The following is a 22,883-nucleotide window of genomic DNA, read 5'->3' as shown; positions in this document are numbered from 1 at the left end:
ACCGATCTTTTGACTTTCCCCAAAAAACGAGGGAGGGAAGGAGAGAGACCAGAATACCCCAGAATGTCCAATAACCTGTTGGCTAAGGCACTTGCGTGGAACATGGAAGACCCAGGTTCAAGCCCCTGCTCTGCCTGATTCAAGAAATATGTTAGCCAGGCAGTCAGATTGCACAGATTATGCTCTGAGGAAAAAGTCTGGGGTGCACATTTTAACACACTTAAAACCACGGTCACCAAACAAGAACACTTCACCAGAGAAGTAGACTGCATCATTGAACAGGCCACCCAAATACCCTGTATTGAAGCAGGTTCTCTCAGGAAAAAGCCCTTTGATCACACACTCCTAGTCCATAGACTCGTAGGACTGGTAGGGACCTCAAGAGGTTTTCTAGGCCAGTCCCCTGCACTCAAGGCAGGATGAGCCGACGATTCATTGTAATAAGAGCAAAAGCAAAAATGTGATTGTGGTCCATGCTCACAATTAAATGTGCACACTGCGTCGTAGCAAACAGATTAATGTATGGATGGCAACAACTCTGTGTAATGATATGCAAGCTTAACAGAAATTTGTCAAAATGCACAGCGACATCGGGGGACCTGATATATCTGGAGGAATCAGCTTTGCTAGTTATTCATTGCTTGTGGGTAAAGCTTCATGCCCCTCCCACCCCCCTCCAGTTTGAGAACCTCTGATCTAGACTATCCCTGACAGGTGTTTGTCTAACCTGCTCTTTAAAATCTCCAATGACAGAGATTCCATAACCTTCCCAGGCAATTTATTCTAGTGCTTAATTACCCTGACAGGAAGTTTTTCCTAATGTCTAATCTAAACGGCCCTTGCTGTAATTTAAGCCCATTGCTTCTTGTCCTATCCTCAGAGGTTCAAGAGAACAATGCTTCTCTCTCCTCCTTGTAACAACCTTTTATGTACAGTACTTGAAAACTGTTATTTTGTCCCCCCCTTAGTCTTCTCCAGATTAAACAAACCCATTTTTTCAATCTTCTCTAATAGATCATGTTTTCTAGACCTTTAATTGTTTTTGTTGCTCTTCTCTGGAATTTCTCCAATTTGTCCACGTCTTTCCTGAAATGTAGTGCCCAGAACTGAACACAATACTCCAGTTGAGGCCTAATCAGCGTGGAGTAGAGTGGAAGAATTACTTATTGTGTCTTGCTTACAACACTCCTGCTAATACATCCCAGAATGGTGTTTGCTTTTTTTTTTTTTTTTAACAACACTGTTACACAGTTGACTCATATTTAACTTGTGATCCATTCTGACCTCCAGATCCTGTTGCACAGTATACCTTCCTAGGCAGTAATTTCCCATTTTGTATGTGTGCAACTGATTGCTCCTTCCTAAGTGGAATACTTTTACTCTTAAGTCACCTACCACCCCACACGAGAACTCCCATGGGGTATCATTAAACATTAACAGCCCATACACGATAGGGACCACATGCTGAAAGAAAGCTTTCCCAACCCCCGCTTCTGGCTTTCAAGCAACACCCTCCAACTTTGCCAAGCTCATCATGAGAAGCAAGGTCTCCCTACAGACCAGGACACGTCAACTCAAAGCAGCACCAGACCCTGCCAGAACAACAGATGCAAAACCTGCAAACATATCTCCACAGCTACGATGATCAATACCCCCACAACAAACCTTTCAAGATTCATGGGTCCTACACATGCATATCACAACATGTGGTATATCTCATCCAGTGCACTAAATGCCCCAATAACTGTGTGGGTGAAAACAAAATATCTTTATTCTCTCAAATGAACTCTCACAAAAAAATGATAAAAGTCAAAAACACTATGTCACCTGTGGACGAACAGGTTTCACAATGTAATAACTCCATATCTGACCTCTCAATCCTCATCCATTTAGGAAATCTGCACAGCATCTTCAAAAGACAAGTCTGGGAACTTAAATTCATCTCTCTGCTAGACACTAAAAATCATGGACTTAATAAAAACATTGGATTTATGGCTCATTTCAGCAATCTGTAACCCACTAACCCTCCTTTGTTGTATGACTGTAGATGTGTTAACTGCCTGCTTCACCTTGAATGTTCTGTTCTACCTTGTATTTAGTTGTGACACTCTGAGGGTATGTCTACTCTGCAATTAGACACATGTGGCTGGCTTATGCCAGCTGGCTCAGGCTACGGGGCTGTTTAATTGTGGTGTAGACATTTGGGCTCAGGCTGCAGCCTTTGCTCTAGGACCCTGTGAGATGGGAGGGTCCCGGAGACGTCCTTGAATGTCTGCATCACAGTTGAGCAGCCCTTTAGCCCAAGGGCCAGAGTCAGCTTGCAAGGGCCAGCCTTGGGTGTCTAATTGCAATGTAAACATACTCATAGTATCTTTTCCAGGCCTGAAGAAGAGCTCTGTGTAAGCTCGAAAGCTTGTTTCTTTCACTAACAGAAATTGGTCCAATACAAAATATTATCTCATCTACCTCGTCTCATTCATATTCGAAATAGGGCTGAGCTGCAAAATATCACCGAGTTTTCCAAAGTGTTGAGTGTTCAGAGGTCTGCCCTTGGATTTTGCATCTCTCTAATTCACTGTTTATAGTCAAAAGTACAGTTGAAAGATGGCTGTGGTGATTATGATCTGTGAATATTTTTCTTTCTTTACTTGTGACCACCTAATATCTTGATTGCTTAATAAAAATGGCTTGAGTTAAACAGATGCCACAAATATGCAGCAGAATCAATTCAGCATTGTTCAAACAAAGCTAAAAAGGTAAAAGCCGTTTTGTTTTATAAATCTGTCAAGTTTTAGTTGTTAAAGCAGTAGGAGTCTTTTATTTTCCCTGTGAGTGTTGGATGCAGAATAATTGCTAGTTAGCCTGAAGGAAAATATAAAATCAGAATTTCCCATGGATTATGAAGCGAGACTTACACAACAGTTTTGATAACTTCCTGCCATGCGTGACAGAAACAAGGATTGGACTTGTGGGCCTATATGTTAACCTTAAGGGCTCAGTTTTAGAAATTAGTACTTTATATCAAATCCTTATGGATTTCAAATAATCTGCGCTGGTTCATTATAAAATTTGTTAGATGATTGTCAGTAAATCTCCTTTTAGGATTAGGTTTACATTACCTAATTAATCCAAAGAGAAGTAATAGCTCTGCTACACACTCCTTCAAAAAATAGTTCAGTACATTCACAGCACTGAATCTACTTTATGGAAAACTACATTAATATGGCTAATAATGAAAAATGAATATTTTTTTAGTGTATTCTGGTCTTGTATTTAAACTGGTTGGTTTTTCTTTAGATTTTTTTTTTTAAGGATTTTTTGTGTGTGCACGCAATGCTTACAATAAGCACTTATTATAAATAGATTTTAAAAAATGTTTGAATGCAAAAGCATTTTGGGTTTCTAAAAATCATCCATTGTTATTGTTTTTCTTTCACTTCTTTAGCACACATTCCTTAGCTAGCCTTACAAAGATTAGTCTGTATTTAAGATAAATGGATTACTGTGTCCTAATAAAAGAAAATGATCACTGATGTTTCCAATTTTTTGGAAAAAAAAATTTGGAAAAATTTCTTTAATACATTAGTAAGGATGACTTAAGGTTTTTTAAGATGACAAAATATTTAACTATAAGTGTGGTTAAGCTCTGGCATAGGCTTCAAAAGGAGGTTGTGGAATCCCTGTCATTGGAGGTTTTTAAGAATAGGTTGGACAAACACCTGTCAGGGATGGTCTAGGTTTACTAGGTTCTGCTTCAGTTCAGGGGGCTGGACTTAATGACCTTGTGAGGTCCCTTTCAGCCCTATGTTTATATGGTTCTATAAAACAATATTGAACTACTGTTTTGAGGTCCAATCCCACAAAGATATGTATGCAAGTAGTGTCCTTGAAACAAATTAGAACCGTTCATGTGGCTAGCGATACTAATGTGCATAAGTCTTTGTAGTATCAGAGGAAGTCTACACTACAAAATTAAGTCTACTTAAGTTATGTCAACGTACAGCTACCACAGTAATTACATCATTTTTTTTTTTGTGTGCACACTACAGTCCTGTCAGCAGTGCGTTTCCTCAGTAGGAGCACTTCCCCCGATTTAACTGTCATTGTGAGGCAGTGACAGGCCGGAGCTCCAGGCTGTCAGCCACCAGGGGCTGACAGCTGGAACAGTCAATGCAGTGTCTATACTGACACTGCCTCAACCTAACTACATTGACCTAAGCGTTACGCCTTTTGCAGACGTTGAGTTATTAGGTCAGTGTAGTGGGTAACTTACATTGGTGGGAGCAATGTTGTAGTGTAGACACTTAGAGTTATGTCAACATAACCTGCATTACGTTGACCTAACTCTGTAGTGTAGACCAGGCCTCAGTCCCTTAAAGCCTGTTATTAAATAGAGCTCTGAGATGATCCCTTTAAGTCAGGTTTGAGGCACAGGGACAGCACTATGAGGCAGTTTGCTAATCCTGTTCTGTGGATTAGAGGACTAAATTTCCTAGCTCCTACTTCCTTCAGTCCACTATAACACTGCCTCTCCTCTTGGTGACTCAGTAAGGTGTCACTTTTCCCCCTCTGAGTCAATACTGAATCAATGCCCTAGCAAGGCGTCAGTTGGCATTGATTTGTTAGAGTTTGTGTCTTTTGGGGTATGTCTCTCTGCACAGTTATTTTGGGCTCTTGCTTGGCTGTTGCCCCTAGCCCCTCTCTTCTCCTCTCCCCTGTATTGTCCACATATAAAGCCATCTCACCCAAGTTTGGTGGTACTTTAAACTCAGGCTGGTTGGCTTCTCTGTGGGTATAGGCTAGAACTTGGGTGCTACTTTCACTCGGGCTGGTAACCAATGTACCTTGCAGGAATGTTGATAATCCTCCAATGCCTTCCCAAAATTCCACCTGTTCCCAGAAGGACAGACAAATTGTCCTACAATTCACTGGGGGAAAGTATCCTAGAGCAGCTTAGCTTAGTGCAGCACACAGAACCATGGGATATGCCCCCAGAAAGCCTATTGATGCACTTGGGTGAGCGCAGCATCAGTGAGGCCATAGTAACTTGGCTGTGTCTTTGCAGTATGCTTGCACCTGCATGCTGTTAAGCAACTACCATGTTTCACCTAAAAAATGAGTGCATTTCAGTAATTGACTGTGATTTCTGTATATGTAGTTTATTTGGGATCTTTTGAAATCAAGGATTCTATATAAATGTATTATTTCCTCAACTTCAATAGCAGAAAAATTAGAAGCTGCTTAACATTCACTGTTTGGGTAAGCTGTGAAAGTTTATAAACTAGACAGTATTTCTTTAGTTATAGGTGTGGATTTATTCTTCCTAATTATAGTACTTTTCTAGGAGGGGCTGATGAAATGAATCACTCAGTTTTAGAACTGTACTTACCTACCTCGTTCCGCCTACTTAAAGAAGAGTAAAATTCCTTTTTATTTCTGGTGTTCTGTATCTTGCATCAGGCCACTCTGTTGAAATTCTTACCTTCAGTTTGATTGAAATAATTTAGCTAAGTGACACAGATGTAGTCTAGGTTTTGAAATATGTCCCTAAAATGAACACACGAACATGCTAAACCATTTCCTCATCTCTTTGGAGTTTTTAATATGTAAGAAGTTCCCCTATTTTTAATTTTGACTTGTAAACCCAATGAGTATTTTACTAGTGCTTGCATATGTCATTTGCTATTACTTTACTTCATAAAATAGCTTGGGTTGAAGATCTGAATTTCCCATTTTTCTGAGTAAAATTGTAACGCATTGGTCAGAGAGCATGTGCGTCCATGTCTGTCCATCCCCTCCTGTTCCCAGATGGGGTGTGAGTTTGTTAGCTTGTGCTGTAAAGACTCAAGCATTTCAGCTATGGAAGTCCCCAGTTCAAACCTTAAGTGATGGCCAAGATGGTGACTGTTAGATATGCACATGTTGAGACCATAAAGCTTCATCATCAACCAGATCTCTGTTATATCCAATTTCCATAAAAATATTTAAGTATTCATGATATTTAGTTTCCTCCATTTCCTGGTTTGTCAGGTCAGAAGTAAGAAAACAAGTCCTTTAAAGTGTGGTTCTGCTCTGAGAAGTGGCACTGCAAAAAATGTTATGGTCATGGTAACCTGTACATCTCAAAAAGAACAGGAGTACTTGTGGCACCTTAGAGACTAACAAATTTATTAGAGCATAAGCTTTCGTGGACTACAGCCCACTTCTTCGGATGCATACAGTCTGTACTGTATGCATCCGAAGAAGTGGGCTGTAGTCCACGAAAGCTTATGCTCTAATAAATTTGTTAGTCTCTAAGGTGCCACAAGTACTCCTGTTCTTTTTGCGGATACAGACTAACACGGCTGCTACTCTGAAACCTGTACATCTGTTATTCCATTTCTAAAGTATTCCGTTTGCAAGTTTAAATTTTTTTATTTGTTTTTAGACTGACAGCTGTGCAGACTTATTTTGAGATCTGAGAGTCAAGCTGAGTTTTTTACTGTACTTGCATCATCTTCACTAATAAAGGTTCTACAGGCGTTAAGTGACACCTGTAAATTCCCTTGCTTTGAATGGCTTTCCACATGTGTAATTGATCAAATTTAGTACACAAGCCTGCTGCACAAAAAGGAATAGAATTAAAATTCTCTGAGCTGTGGTGACTCTGCACAAGTAATCAAAAGTAAAAGCAGAAAAAATATGCATTTGTAAATAGCATAAACAGATGTAAAGGTATATACACATAAAATCAGGTCTGAATACGGCGTCGCTTTTGCAGGTAAAACAGTAATTTAAAAATATGGCACCTGTAACCCATCATTTCTTCCAGCTCATGATTAAGGGGCAGATTAAAATTAAATTATTTTCCTTATTCTTCTCTCTCCCTTCTCTTCTTTTGTTCTTTTCATTCTTCTTTCCTTTGCAGATGTAAATGCTCAATTACTGGGCCCCAATCAGCAGGAATGGATCTTGAAAGAGAAGCCCATCACCCAGTTCCCTTGCAAAACTCCTTGCTCCACTGTATTCACATTAAACTGCTTGGCTTACCAAGCTCTGCAAGTAACCTAAGAAGGGTGGAACAGGGCAGCAGCAGCTTCCCTTTCAAACTCTGATCCTGCCAAACAGTAGATTTGTAGTTGTCTTGAACATCTACTCAGATTGCTCTTGCTGATACAGCTTCAGGGTTAGAAGGAAGAGTAGGAAGAAAGGAGAATTGGAGTGGAATGGGGAAAGAGGGTTTAAACAGGAATTCAGATACAAACAATGTTATGTCTTCTATATGGAATATTTTTTGGCAATTACTATTACACTAGAAGGTTTTCATTTGGTTTCTTTTTTAACAAATCATTTTATGAAGATTCATTGACAAACAACTAATTGTTCTAACACGGGAAGGAGTGTGGTTTTTTCTGCTAGTTTTGTGCCGCAGTGCACTCCAGAAGTGCATATGTTGATAGGTGAACAGGCACAAACTATTGAATGATGTTTGCTTACATGTTCCTTGGTTTTTAGTTACTCAATTTTATTCTGTTGGCATGCCCTGTTATCATATCTGATATGCCCAGAAAATGGAGATTCCTTCTGACCAAAGATTTAGTGGGAAAAGATTTCCAGAAAATTTCTGTTTTGGGAGAACCAAAGTAAAATTTTCAGCTTCTGGGTGAAAGTAAAATTGACAAAAAACTGTCCAGGTGGGCAACCTGGGAGCCATCACTTCAGATTTTCTGTCAGAAAATCAATTTTTCAGCAACATTGAAATTTTCCTATGGAAAAAGTTTAATTTTGTGAAACAGGCATTTGCTGTTTGGAAAATAATGATAGTGGAAATTTCCTGACCAGCTCTACTTGCCTGCTGCTCTTCTAGCTTTTAACCAATTGTATTTGGTAAGCAGGTACTTTACTGAATGATGCTAGGCATTACAGTGTCATTGTAAAATCAGTGGCTGGCTTCGTATCACTAATGTTTGATTTGTCCAGTTAAAAATGTACTGTAGTAAACAATATATTAGAATAATCATGCTCTTTAGTCTACTCCTTTTATGCTGAGTATCTTTGCTTGAGAATGTAGAACTGAGGACTCCTCTGAAAATATAGTACCTCAATTGGGTGTTTTATGCTCTGAAAGGCAGAGGAGGAGTATTCAGAGACTCTTGAATTATTCATTTATATATTTCATTTGTGTAATTCAAATTTAAAGTGTATTTAAGCATTGTTCTATCTCAAGCCTCTAGCTAAAACTTGTGCTGTCCTTTGGAAGACAGCGTTGTACAAGAACACATGATAACATATCAATCTTAAACAAAGAGCTCTGCTCGGCCTTACCTATGATAGGTGCTGCTGCTGCTCCTCCATAATGTTATTTAGCATAGCTGTTTGCAGCCCCGTTTTACTAAAGATGACTCAGAATTTGTTTGCTCTCAGTGTTAAAAGATTGAACAGTGAGAACACTTAAATCTAAAACTCTCACAACCACAAAATGGTTACATTAATCTTTTCCCCCCAAAAGGTATGCAGGTTGTATAAATTAGATCTAGGTTAATGTCATCCTTCTAGGATTTCAAGTGGATGTTATGATTTAACGTTTCTTCTCTTCAGATGTATCGTTTTAAAAAGTGTGTGGGTGGGTGGGTGGTGGGGAAGCCTAGGTTTCTTTACCATAGGCTAAAAGTGGCCCCATTAAAAATAGATGTATGTGAAATCTTTGCTTAAATATGTCTACGTTTTTGTTTTGGAGGAGTTGTTAGGACAGCTTGCTAGTGAATGTTCATCTCTTCAGCATGGCTCACCTTTTCATCTTGATTGCCAAGTCTCTTTCACATTGGTGAATAATGTTGTCATCCCAGCACCAGTGAAAGGAAGGAAAAATCACAAAAAATATGATGGGGAAAAATGCAGTAAAAGCAGAAGCTTAATAATGTTAGATTAAATTGATAGAGCATGTGGTAGCCACTCTGGAATAGAAGACATGACAAACAACGTTTTATGAATTATTCAATTTATTTCTCTCTAATATTCCAATTCTACTTTCACATTAAACAGATTATTTATCTGTGTATTTCCAGACTGTTTGAATCAGATTTCTGAGCATTGTCTTGTTCAGCTCTTACAGAAATTCAGGGCTTTGATTCATGGATAAGTTAAACTGATATAACTTACATACAAAAAAAACTACATTTAGAAGTTCTTTTGTTGGCAGAGGTAAGCACTTAAAAGTTAGGAAATGCCAGAATTGAGGTTTCCTTATAAGCTTAATTTGGTCCCCTTGTGTGTATGCATTATGATGCATACTTTAATTACATGATCACATACTGTTTTTAATATCGGACCCATTTTTAGTGCATAGCATGGATGGTGCTTGGAAAATGAAGCAGCTGTTTACTATTTATTTTTATCCTCATAATTCCAATGTGTGGCTCCATGCCTTATTTACTGCATGCCATCCAACCCCTGCACTGACTACAGAATGCTTCAGTTCCTCATGATCTCCTCTTTGGCATTCATCACTGTAATATCAGCATGCCTCAGTCATTAGTGAATTTATCTTTACACCTTTCCTGTGAAAAGAGAGTATTATTATGATCATTGTACGGTGGGTAAACTGCGACAGATAGTGACTTGCCCAAGGATACACAGTGAATCTTGCAGAGGCAGGATTGGAACTGAGGATGACCACCTCCTCCCATTGGGACTTGTACTCCTAAATTTCTTTGGCTTTTTGAAAATCTCCCCCCCCCTTTTTTTTTTAAATGAATTTGAAAAAATCATTTAAAGACATACAATTTAAGGGCACGCTATTGAAATTAGACAATCTCAAATAATTCAAGTTGTCAACATCCCTTATAGGAAACTGCCAGCATTTAAAATATTCCAGTCTCCCAGGTTTGTTGGATTGTACATTTGCATTTTTATTGTAGGCAGCTTCCTGACGGTAGGTAAATCTGTTAACCAACTCTTTAAGACTGATCTGTTGGGAATTAAGTTGAAATGTTTGTTCATTTCCACAAAACTTTCCCCACTCCAGTGACAACTGTACATCATTCTCTACTTCTATGTATCAGTCCCTTTGTGAGTCTTTAGGCCCTATTGCATAGTTGGATCTACACAGTGCAGGCAGATTCTTGCCTCCAAGGAGAGCTCTGTTGAAATCAGGATCAGGGTTTTAGTTTGTAAACTTGATGCAGCAGGAATCCTCTTCTTTGCTTGGCAAGTTTGCCCAAATTTAAAATGCTATACACACCTTTTTAAGGTAATATTATGGTAAAATTATGTTTTATTGAAGAATGCATTGTTTCACTTTGAAGGGTAGTGTGTCGTGTATTGTGGCCACAATTAAGATTACATCATGGTTAAAGCACATATTACATCTTTTAAAGCACTTATGTTTTACAAGAAGCAAACTTGATTGGGCAGTGGCTAAGAGACTTAGATTATTTTTGGAGGTACAATTTTTAGAACCAAATAAATTGGTTTACACCATAAAAAGTAAACACAGAACAGAGATGGTTACTTGGTGGTAGTTTCTAAGAATGATAGCAAGTGGGCCGCCTCTTTTTTTTTCTGGCTACTGAGGTCGGATTTTTGCCAGTGGGAATCCTCTGAGTGTCATTTCATAAAATTCTTATCTCTATTCCCCTTTCCCAGAGATGTTAGATTTGACACAGAAGCCAGTTAAGGCTCTGTTGAGTTTTTAGAACTTAGTAAAAAATATAAATAGAAGCATATAAGTTGTGCAAACCAACTCTGCTGCCGTCATTTTTTTCATTCCAAATCATAAACACCAGTTCCCGCCGCAGTCCTGCTACTGTTTTTGGAGTACATTTTAACCCTTCTATTTGGTGGGATCCCCCCCAAATGTATTTTTTTTTAAATGTATTGCAGATATGCAATTAACAGGTGCCAATAGCCCTTCTTTCTCTTCTGAAATGACTTCAGAATGATAATAAGCAAGGGTGAGGCTTTTTTAAAAGCGCTGAGGAGGAAGTTCACTTCTGACAGGGTTATTGTAATCAGGTTTATCATGGGAGCCTGCTGTTGTGTAACAGAAACTCTAGCTTGTCTCTACCTGTCTTAAAGCATTGCTTAATGAAGGAAAACAAACCTAATAAAATATTTGTGAAATTCTATAAAACTTGTTCGCAAGCTTTAAATTTTAATACTTGTTAGACAATTCAGCATAACACTAGGTAGCATTTTAAAACTTATTAAGCTTAAGTGTTGTAATATAAGTCATCATTATCACTCAGATTTGCCTTGTGAGCATGTGCAAAGCAACACTCAACCATGTGTCTTTGCCAGTTTAATAATATATTAGAACTCATTCAACCAGAACTTTTTTTATCCAAAATTACCCAATAACCAAAGTAGTGTTATGCATCCCCAAGAAGTATTGTATTGAAAAGTCTTCCAGATAGAATGGAGAAATTGAATTTATTTGGCTATCTAGCAAAGCAGGCTTTTTCTGTATTCAGTATTCATCCTCTGATCCCTGTTTGTTTGTTTGTTGTTTGTTTGTTTGTTCCCCTTGTGTGGACAGTCCTGCATTCTTCAAATAGATATGTGATATGATTGCACCATTAGGTAGTCATTCTCCATAGCATCCCAAGGATTTGCTCACAGAAGTGCATTGATCATTCTCTATATGTTGAACCTTTTTAAATGAAAGCTTTTCCTGAATAAAAAACATTCCTCTGATGCCCAGCACAGCCCTCTGGAGTAAGTTTTGGCTTCTGAAACAACACTGGTAGCTTTAACTGAGAGTTTAAAAGGTGTGGTTATTCTAGGAGATGGACAGTGAGCCAATGTTGCTTTTCATATGATTTGATAAGGATGATCTTGGCTGCATTTTTAATATCCTAGAGAGTTTAGGAAACCATCTCAACAACATGCATGCCAGGCTCTACAAGGTGGACAAGTCTACTGCTACTATTATCTTAGTGCTTCGTTCCTGTGGAATCTTGTAAAACTTATTTTTAAATGTGACATTGATCTGTGTATTTCTTTTCTTTTTTAGTGGAGGAGTACTCACAATTTTTTTCTCTTCTTTGGAATATTGAACAGTTATCTAAATGGAGTTGTAAGAATTTCACCCTTTATTCTTTCCTGCCATTTGTTCACCTTTAGTAATCTCAGGCACGCCCCTCCATTATTACATCAGCAGCAACATGTGATTCATAGATATTAGGATTGGAAGAGATGTGTGCAGTCATCTAGTCCATCCCTTATATCACTGCTCTATATTTCTTAAACATTCCTTACAGATCCAATATTTTTTTTTTAGTAAAGTCTTTTGCTGTGGAAAATGTAAGCACGCCATATTAGAAATGAACTATAAAACAGAAGTAACTATGCTATTTTCACTGCCCAAGTTGAATGTGGTGCAAAAAAAAATAAAAAGTATTCTTGGTGGAAAGTAAACTTGATTTTTAAAATCTTTCACTTTTAATAATCTAAGGTGTTAGGAATACATTATATGGTAATTGCTTTGATGACATTCCAGAACAATTTTAGAGCCCTTAGTACCTGGAAATATTGTAAAAGTTCTTCCGGTCAATGCATTTTGGTGAATTCCTTTTCCATATGGGTACCTGACTTTGCTACATGTCTTTGAAGAGACATTTCATCTATTTGATCTGAACGTGTGTTTGTCAACCTTGGGGGATGATCCCAATGAGCTTGCAGTTTGGCAGGTGGATAGAGTTTAGGGGAACAGGAAAAAGTCCTATACAAATCATCAAAACTCACTATAGATAGCATTGGCAGAAGTGGGTTTTTAATACGTACTTAAAACGGGGAAAGTAAGGGTCTTGTGGTGCATGATCTCAAGGAGCTAGAACCACAGTGGAGGTTGCATAGAAGAATGTTCAGATGATTGAGAGGCTGACAAATGGGTAGAGAAGGGTGAGAGTGACTGATCTGAGAGCAACACAAGGCAAATAAGGAAATTCCATTTTAATGTAGGAATTTTTAAGCTGACAGTCTCGCCAAGGACATCTATCTAATACGAAGTACTGAGTCACCAGCTCATTCTCATTCCGTTTCAAATATCAGTGTGACGTTGCAGTCTATATGATTTTATAAAAATATGCTAATGAGTGAATATAATGTATCTGGAATATGGTTCATGCAAAGGGTCTCTTGTAAGGTATCATTACAAAGCTTATAATCTACTAAGTGTGATCATCCTATTTGTATAAATGTACCACTCTTGTATCTGAAACTAGAAATATGAAATATAACTCTGAGGGCCTATTGTAATTATGCAAAGTGTGGGCCATTAATGGTGGTTTGGAATCTTGATGACTCCCATTAACCAGGACAGCTGACTGCAGATGGCTGTGTTTTACTTGTAAGTCTTCCTGTATACATGTGTGCTTGCAAGTGGGCAATGAAGTCTTGCAGTGATATGTGATCATGTCACCTGAACTGGAATCCATCTTTAACCTGGTGTCTTTCCATTGAGAAGGAGGGGTGGGAACCCAGAGAGGGACAAAGGATTCCTGCCGTATGCAAAAGATATATAAAGGTGTGGAAAAGAACAAAGGGAGGGGAGCCATCATGAAGAATCCCCTAGCTACCACCTGAGCTGAAACAAGAGCTGTACCAGGGGAAAGAATTGTGCCCAGGCCTGGAAGGTGTCCAGTCTGAGGAAAAATCTTACTGAAGCATCTCTGAGGGTGAGATTATCTGTATTCAGTTTGATTAGACATAGATTTGCGCGTTTTATTTTATTTTGCTTGGTGACTTACTTTGTTCTGTCTGTTACTACTTGGAACCACTTAAATCCTACTTTCTGTATTTAATAAAATCACTTTTTACTTATTAATGAACTCAGACTATGTATTAATACCTGGGGGAACAAACAACTGTGCATATCTCTCTATCAGTGTTATAGAGGGTGAACAATTTATGAGTTTACCCTGTATAAGCTTTATGCAGGGTAAAACGGATTTATTTGGGTTTAGACCCCATTGGGAGTTGGACATCTGAGTGTTAAAGACAGGAACACTTCTGTTAGCTGCTTTCAGGTAAACCTGCAGCTTTGGGGCAAGTAATTCAGACCCTGGGTCTTTGTGGTGCAGATGGGCATGTCTGGCTCAGCAAGATAGGGTGCTGGGGTCCCGAGCTGGCAGGGAAAGCAGGAGCAGAGGTAGTCTTGGCACATCGGGTGGCAGCCCCCAAGGGGGGTTCTGTGATCCAACCCGTCACAATCAGTTTGGTTGTAAATTTCACACCTGGCACAGTTATTGGAACTAGTGTCAGCTCTGTTATGAAATCAGCTAGTGGTTATATTAACACTTCTGCATCACCCAGAAGCTATGGCTCCTTACTGCACCACATTTCAGATTATTAGACACATGCAGGTTATTCTAGTTTACAAACTTGATTTACTAGCTCTTTTACAATAAATAGCTTACTGTGTTTTGTGTTTATATTTGCCTTTATAAAGAATATATGTGTTGCACCAACTTTTGGGTGTAGTTATAATTTTTTAAAATCCCCCTACCCCCCCAAATCATAGCTTGATCTTCACCTAAGCCTTCATATTGGAATAATCAATATCCTAGTCAGTGGGCCTTGTCACCCTAGCACATTTTTCCAAACTAGTCTGGGGAGAGGTGGCTGGTCGTAGGCTGCTTCAGATAGGTGAGAGTCTTTTCAGATAGTCCCACAAGTATTGAACCTCTTCATTTCAAAGAGGCATCTGGACACATGTAAAAGTACACCTCCACCCCCGATATAACGCTGTCCTCGAGAGCCAAAAAATCTTACTGCGTTATAGGTGAAACCGCTTTATATTGAACTTGCTTTGATCCGCTGGAGTGCGCAGTCCCGCCCCCCCCCCCCCCAAGAGCACAGCTTTACCGCGTTGTATCTGAATTTGTGTTATATCGGTCGCGTTATATAGGGTAGAGGTGTAGCTGGAAAATAGGAGGCAGGATTGGCCTCTACCAGGTTCACTGCTAAAGAGGAGATGGAAAAAGGAGACCCTTTCAGCGACTGCAGCTGCTGACCACTATCAGTAGGGGAATGTTCAGAGGTGTAGAGAACAAGACAACTAGTCAATATGCCCAGAGGAGCATGGGAAGAAGAAATCCTGATATCTAGACTGCATATCCAGGAACGAAGGGACCAAGTGGAAGCAAAGCATGGTCAAAAGGAAAAGGAATAATCAGTTCAAAAATTTACAGGGAGAGAGGAATAAAACAGAAGAAGAGAAAATTAAATCAACAGCAAAGACGACTGCATAGCAAATTCAAGAAGGATAGATCCTTATCACATTAAAGTGGGATCACCACTTGTTCCCTTCGTTCCTGGACATGCAGTCTAGATATCAGGATTTCTTCTTCCCATACATGCAAAACAATTGCTACAAGGATGTTATGTGATCACAAATGAGAGGAGAAATGGTCCATTGGCTTTCTCTATTGAGATGTGATCCATGGTAATAAAAAGTTTGCAAACCCTCAGTCTAAGAGAAGCAGGAAGAAAATGCATCTGAAAAGTTAGCCAATAGGTTCTCAGTTTTTTACATGTTGATCAGCAACATTCTGATACTGTCATAACAAGCATGAGAGGATGCAATCTGGGCTCACCCAAAACAATTACCTGTTTCTATGCCCTGATTATTCATAGTAGCAATTTGGATCATCTACTTTGTGGGAACTAGTTTGTCCTCCTCTTCTATTACAGGAAAAAAATTCTCCCAGAGAGCTCTGAATGATAAAAGAATTAGCTAACTGAAACAATCCAACAAGTAGCACTCTGGATACCATATTCTAGGTGCTAATTTTCCTACAGAATAGTCTGCCTTGTGAGTTAAATTAAACAGTGAGGGATAAAAGTATAGTAGATATTCTCATGTAGTATCAAATTCCCTTATTACCTTCTAGATTCAAAGTATCTTGTTTTATAATATGTGGGGACAAGAGATAAAGGACCTTTCAAAGACCAAAAAGTTGCCCAAGAGCAGTTGCATCCACATACAGACAAGTCACTGAATCTCCCACATCAGTCTTCAAAAAACTCCAGTTTGCCAAAAGTATGAGAAGACTACTAGCTGGTTGTCATACGTATTATAATGGTTCTTCTGTCTTTGATCCTTGGAATTTTAAAATGCCGTCATGAACTTGTAGCTGAGAGTTACAAACTGTTTGGGGGACTCCCAAGGACTGGGAACAGTAAACAAAAGCACAGTAATTCCAGAATGAGATGGATAGGGGAACCCTTGTAAATATTTAGCACAAACACAGCTGAAAATATGTAATGTGAAGAGAAACTTTGGGATTAGGTAACAAAAAAAATTATACTTGGGTAATCTGAGGCATATGATCTAACATCTCCAACCACACCTTCCCTGAATTTAATCATGAGGTGCTGGAGGCAGGGCATTCTCAGTTGAGAGGGCCGTGACTCCAAAACTTGCTTCCCTTGTTGGTTAATCGAAGCCTGTCTTGGTTGACTTTCAGGATGACTTGTTCTATCAGGCTTTTTCTGGGGAGGGACACACAAGTAGATGGGTGGAAGGTGATGAGTTTTGAGGCAGGGCAGTTTGACGTTTGCTATAAGTTTGTCTACAGTGAATGTATGTGTATCCAGATATGGGAACGTATTTTATAAACCCCCCTTTACTGTAACATGAATACATTATTTGTGTGGTAGACTCTGCAGAAGTAGGAGTGACAATTTTCACATGGGGACTTCACTGCAAAAGCTAATAGCTCTTTTGACATTAAACTGTGTAAAATGTTTGTTGTGATTAAGATGTTTCAGTGCTTTCTGAATGATAGAGCTCTCTACAGCCATTGTCATCTTCAACTAACTAGGTTCCTGATAGAAAATTATCGTGTGTGTTGTTTAACTTTAACTTTGCTATTTACAGACATGAAGAAAACAGAATCACTACTATGTGCTTTTGGCAATGCATAAGTCACTCAATCTAGCATTGTAATTATCTATCCCTTTGTAATAGGAAAAATACTTGAGTGTTACAGTAAATGTAAACAGGCTGTTGGGGTTTAAACCACAGGAGGAAGGAGGAATCAAGAGAAGGGTTTGGTTGGGGAGGCCTTGTCATGAATTAGTGTGCCCCTCCCAGTGTATTGTATGTCCCAATTCTACTAAATCCATTGTGAACACATACCCAGGGGAGAGCACTCCTGTCTATTTATACTCAAAAACATCCTTAAAAAGAGGCCACACTGTAGTATTTAGGTTGTTGGTATCCTTTTAAACTATTTGTGGTGGTGTTTTTCACTGCAAACAAAATACTATTATTTAGGAAGTAGTATTTTACATCACTTAAAAAGCTGATCTTTACCATCTTATCATAAAATTAAACCTTGAATTTGGTTTGAAAAAATTGAACAAAAGCTACTTATAATCTTTTGTGAAGTACCGTGAATGCTTAAATAACAGTGGTGATGTTTGTTTAGTGACTTAAAAAGGATGCATTTAAGCTGCTTTGAATTCCTTATGTACCTCACTTTTCATCTTTAACACGGGGCCTGATTGATATTTGGGCAGATCAGTATTTGCATTTCTTAGTCTCATGGGAAAGTTCTGTCTCCACTATATCTAATTAAGTATATTATTTTTGCACTGTATCTATTTGCATTATTTGTTGATTTTCCAGTGTGCTCTTTCAGAACACTAGGAAAATGATGCATACATTTCAAAATCAGTGGGATATCAAAGAATGTATATAATTTCAAACTTGAAATCCTGACTATTTAAATTTTGTTCAACGATTATTCTGTTGTAAAGCTGATGAATTGTTTCTTAGAATGATTGGAGGGGACTGTAAACCTTGATTTTTGTAGTATTCTGGTAACACATGTATTTCTTCTTTCTCAAGATAAGTCTAACAGGTGAGTAGATTACATTTCATCACTGTTTGTTTAGAAAACAGTTATAAAAGTTACTCCTGTAACTTTAAGTGACTTCAATAGAACTATTCACATGCTTAAAGTTAAGCACATTCTTAATTAATTGCCGGCTTGGGGCACTTTTTAAAAATGGAAATACTGTTAGCAATCATTCAAAACTGTTAAGTGTGAATGACAGTTGAATTGCCTATATTAAAAGAGTTAAACATCACATAATGGAACAAAAAGAGACTATTGAATTTCAGTTGTTGTTGGTAGCATAATTATTCGGCTTTTTTTTTAACCTGGGTTATAAAATTTCAAAAATAGAGGTCCCAGTTTAGCAGTTCATTCTTATTCAGCGGAGCAGTAAAGCCTGCACTGAATTAAGCGTGTGCTTAAAATTGACACTATAGTGATGTATGTGCTTAAATATTTTGCTAAATATGAATAGACATAAACACATGCTTTACTACTTTGCTGAATTGGGGCCAGAAACATTAAATAGCAGAGGAAAGAAAGGGGGAGGAGAAGCAGCTGCAGGGAGGGGAGGGGTTTTTAGTGGATTATAGATTGTTGCAATAAACCATAAATTCACTGTCACTATTCAGTCCACCTACTATAAAGAACTCAAAGAAGACCCCACACAACAATTTACACAGGAATTTAAGAATCTCATCAAATCCCCCCTCCTCAAACAACTCCAAGAGATTCTACATACTCATCCTCCACGAACGTCTGTATGCTTCCCAAGATACACAAATAAGGGAACCGATAATATCTGGCCACGGCACTCCTATTGAAGGAATATTGGGACTCATAGAAACCATCCTCAAACCACTCATCACACAAAGGGTTAGCTTCTTCCAACTAACTTCCTCCACAAACTTCACAATATTCACAACCTTCCTCAGAACACCATCTTTACTACCAGGAGGTCACCTCCCTGTACACGATCATCCCTCCAATGATGGCTTAGCTGCCTGCTCTAATATTTACAAGACAATGGACAACTCTCAGATATCCACCCCAGACACATCGCCAAATTCATCCATTTCATTCTCACCCATAACAATTTTACATTCAACAAAACACATTTTATCCAAATCTTGGGAACAACCATGGGTACTAGGATAGCGCTCCAAAATGCCAACCTCTTTATGGGCTACCTTGAAGAATTGCTGGGCAAATGCACCATGAAACCAATGGTGCACCAGAGATGCATCGAAGATATTTTCATCCACTGGACAGACGACTTCAGCTCCTTCTTAGATTTTCACCAAAACTTTATTAACCACCACCTGTCCATTAAACTCTCTCTGAAACAGTCCCACACCAGCATTAACTTCCTGGACACCATGAGCAGCTTCAACAATGGAACCCTAGAAACAAATATATGCAAGAAACCCATTGATCACCATCCCTACCTTCATACATCCAGTAACCATCCGAAACTTACAAAGAAATCTGTTATCTACAGCAAGACACTCAGATCCAGAGAATATGCTCTGAGGAGGAAGTCCAGGATATACATCGTAACACAATCAAAACCACCTTCACCGAACAAGGATGCTCCTTCAGAGAAGTAGATCACATCATGGAATGGGTCACCCAAATACCCAAGAGAACCTGCTTCACCACAGAAATAAAGCCCTCTCCAATCGCCCACCTCCAGTTGTCACCTGTCACCCCACACTGGCACCCATATGGGGTATTATCAAACAAGTACAATCCATACTCAATGAAGACCACCATCCTGAAAGAAATCTTTCCTGAACCGCCTCTTCTGGCTTTCAAACACCCCACCAACCTCTCCATACTCATCATCAGAAGCAAAGTCCCCACAGACCAGGACATGTCAACTCAAAGCGGCACCAGACCATGCCAGAACAACAGATGCAAAACTTGCAGACATAGCTCCACTATTACAATGATGAACACACCTTTCAAGACATGCCTATCACAACGTGGTGTATCTCATCCAGTGCACTAAATGCTCAAATAGTAACTATATGTGGTTACACCCATAATTACCACACTCTTGAATAAACTCACACAGCAAAATGATGAAAGACAAAAATACCCCATCTGTGGGTGACCACTTTTCGCAACGTGATCATTCAATATCTGACCTATCAGTCCTCATCCCCCAAGGAAACCTGCACACTTTCAAAAGATGAGCCTGGGAGCTTAAATTCATAAGTTTGCTAGACGCTAAAAATCATACACTGAATAGACACACTGGATTTATGGCTTATTACAAAAATCTATCATTCACTAACAACCGTCCTTGTCTCCTTGTGACTGGAGGGATGGTAATAGGACACTTTACCTTGAATGGTCCCTTGAAATATATGTGAACTACTTATACTAAGCAATCTGTTCTACCTTGAGTAAGTTTTCCAGACCTGAAGAAGAGCTCCATGTAAGCTCAAAAACTTGTCTCTCTCACCAACAAAAGTTGGTCCAATAAAAGATATTACCTCACCCACCTTGTTACTCTTGAGAAATGAGGTCAAATTCTGCTGCCCTTTATGTTCTTTATTCCTCAGGTAATCCTGTTGAGCTCATTTTGACTAAATAACAGAGTCTCACCATAAGGAATGTTTTTATCTAGAATTAATGTTACAGTGGAAGCTTGGAGATTTTTCTTCATGTGGTTAATAGATTTGAAAGGAGACAGTTGCAAGATTATTTCTATGAATAGGTATGGAAATTTGAAAGGGATTTTTGTATGAAGTTATGTTACAGAGCTACAGATTTGGTTATTTGTCTACCTTTGAGATGTCATGCTCCATTTGCAGTGCTTTAGGGTTTTTTTGAGAACCCAAAAATATGCTTGCTGCCTCACAAACACATGTCATGAACAAAGTTCCAGCTCCAAAGAGCATCCTGCATAATACCAATGCTTGTAGAAGTGCTCAGGGAAGGGCATGAACGTTTCTATATAACAATAATGTGGAATTTGAATTAAGAAAGGTTAGCTAAAGATGCTGGAGTAAAAAAAAAAGCAAAACAGAAGAAACTTTAAACCTATTTTGTCTTTCAGTCTTGGCCTGTATATGAAGATGTGCATAACAAGATGTCTGAACTTGCAGCGTTTTTAGATTTGCCTTGTTTTCCAGCTATAACTGATAGCTGCTTTCTTCATCCAAACATCTTGTGCATTAAATATCTGATGGAAGCCAACTTACCTGGTAAATACTCTCTAAAACTTACCGTCTAATTAAATCTTGATTTTTGCATTCTATAAATCTGCTAAGGCTCTCTAGCAAAGGAACTGATGAACTATTCACATACTAGCCTTATCATACTGTTATGACAGTGCTTCCCCTCTTCCTTCTAAGTTTCTTAACATTTAGATATGGAACCCCGAAGATAATTACTACAGAAATAATGTAATAAGTTGTCTGAACATTGAAACATTATGGGCTTGATCCTGCAAGGCTCTGAGCACCCTGACCCCGACCCAGCAAAGTGCTTAACAATGTGCTTACTTTAAGCATGTAAATAGTCCTGCCAATCGTCCTTAGGACTGTTCATATTCTTAAAGTTAAGCATGTGGTTAAGTACTTTGCTGGGTTGGAGGAGAGCACTTTGCAGGATCAAGCCCTATGTGTGGTACTCATTTTTAATTTCATGAGAGCTGATGTTCATTGTATACATGAATTTTTATAAGGTTGTTCTTGAGTGCCACTGTAGTTGGGGGACACTTCCTAAAAACAGAGTTTAAAGTGGAAATCATGGAGTTCATATTGCAATTGCTTCTGTTGCTTTAATCTCAATGTAAACATGTTTTGACATACATTTGAATAGCTAGTATTCATTTTTAAAAGTGACTTTTGAGACTCTTATTTTCTATGCAAGCTGTAACTAATTTCAGTAAGTTTTCAGTTGAAGTTATATTAAAATATATAAAATCTGATCACAGAAATTGAAAGAAATAATCCCATTTTTCTCTATACCATTATCTGAAGCTCAGCTGGAGATTTCTCAGTATTTACAAACTGAAATGAAAAGTACCTTGTGATTCTAGTTCTCTGGGGTCACGGTGTCAGGGACTGTAAACCAGTTTCTGACTTGCCTGATTTCTGAGTTAACATCAGTATTAGTGCTATGTAAACATTTCATGTTTTTTTGTTTAAATAGTAAACATTCAAGATTGTCTAACAAATGACTATAGAAACTAGTATATATGCTATATATATTGAGCTTCTATGCTGCAGGTATCACAAATGTCCCAGTTTAGTCAAGATGGCTGATTTCACCAAATAATTTAGAAATGGTAATTTATTTTTTTCATACATATCAGATATTTTATGAGTATACAACAATTCTTCTCACCGTGTGAGCTTACAATTCTTATTTAAGGTCACATTTGAAAGTGTAAAAAGAAGAAACCTCACATTTAGGGCTAAAATTCCTGACTGGACATTCCATCTTTTAATCATTCTGTGCCTGTGTAGCTTTGCACTATATATAACATCACATAATTTTGAAATCTTGAAATATCAACGAAGTGAATTGAGGATGGTCTGTAGGTCTGCAGTTTTCAGACTTACTACAAAGAAATTCAGAGTTGTCAGACCTTTTAAAATTATTACAAAAGAAGAATAGTTACAAAGGAACAACAAATGGAATCTACAATAAAACTTAACATAAAAAATTTGTGACTATCTGAAAAAGGAATAACAGGATGGGAGAGGGATTTGGACAAAGAAATTGATCTGGATGACTGTGTCTCTGTAAGGGAAAAGGGATATATATCTTCAATTTGTGTAGCTCATAAAGAAAATTTGTATAAATTACTGTGTAGCTGGCATTTGACTCCAATTAAGATCCATCCTGTATTTGTTACTAGGAAAGTGCTGTGTTAGAGGGGTTGCAGGGAAAGGGGAAAATACTTGCACATGTGATTGTGTCCAGGAATTAGACTGTTTTGGGAGGAAATTATTAAAGACATTGATTCTATGACAGAATACCAACTTGTTAGAAATCCCCTGATCTGCTTACTTATTGCTCCAGGAAAGGATCTAC

The 22,883-nt window shown here is 38.3% G+C and overlaps 1 protein-coding gene across 4 annotated transcripts in view; it reads left to right on the top strand.

Moving 5' to 3' along the window:
- TAF1B (TATA-box binding protein associated factor, RNA polymerase I subunit B) overlaps positions 1-22,883 on the top strand; it is a 55,531-nt gene that overhangs the window by 22,204 nt on the left and 10,444 nt on the right. For all 4 annotated transcript variants that reach the window (XM_005287733.5, XM_005287734.5, XM_042848718.2 and 1 more), the window contains one exon: positions 20,896-21,043. In XM_005287733.5, coding sequence (XP_005287790.2) covers positions 20,896-21,043 — 148 coding nt within the window. The remainder of the gene's footprint in view (positions 1-20,895; positions 21,044-22,883) is intronic.

Source organism: Chrysemys picta, chromosome 3 (genome assembly GCF_011386835.1).
Source record: "Chrysemys picta bellii isolate R12L10 chromosome 3, ASM1138683v2, whole genome shotgun sequence".
NCBI classification, from domain to species: Eukaryota; Metazoa; Chordata; order Testudines; family Emydidae; genus Chrysemys; species Chrysemys picta.
The sequence above is the reverse complement of the archived record's forward strand: the minus strand, read 5'-3'. Positions and strand labels throughout refer to the sequence as shown.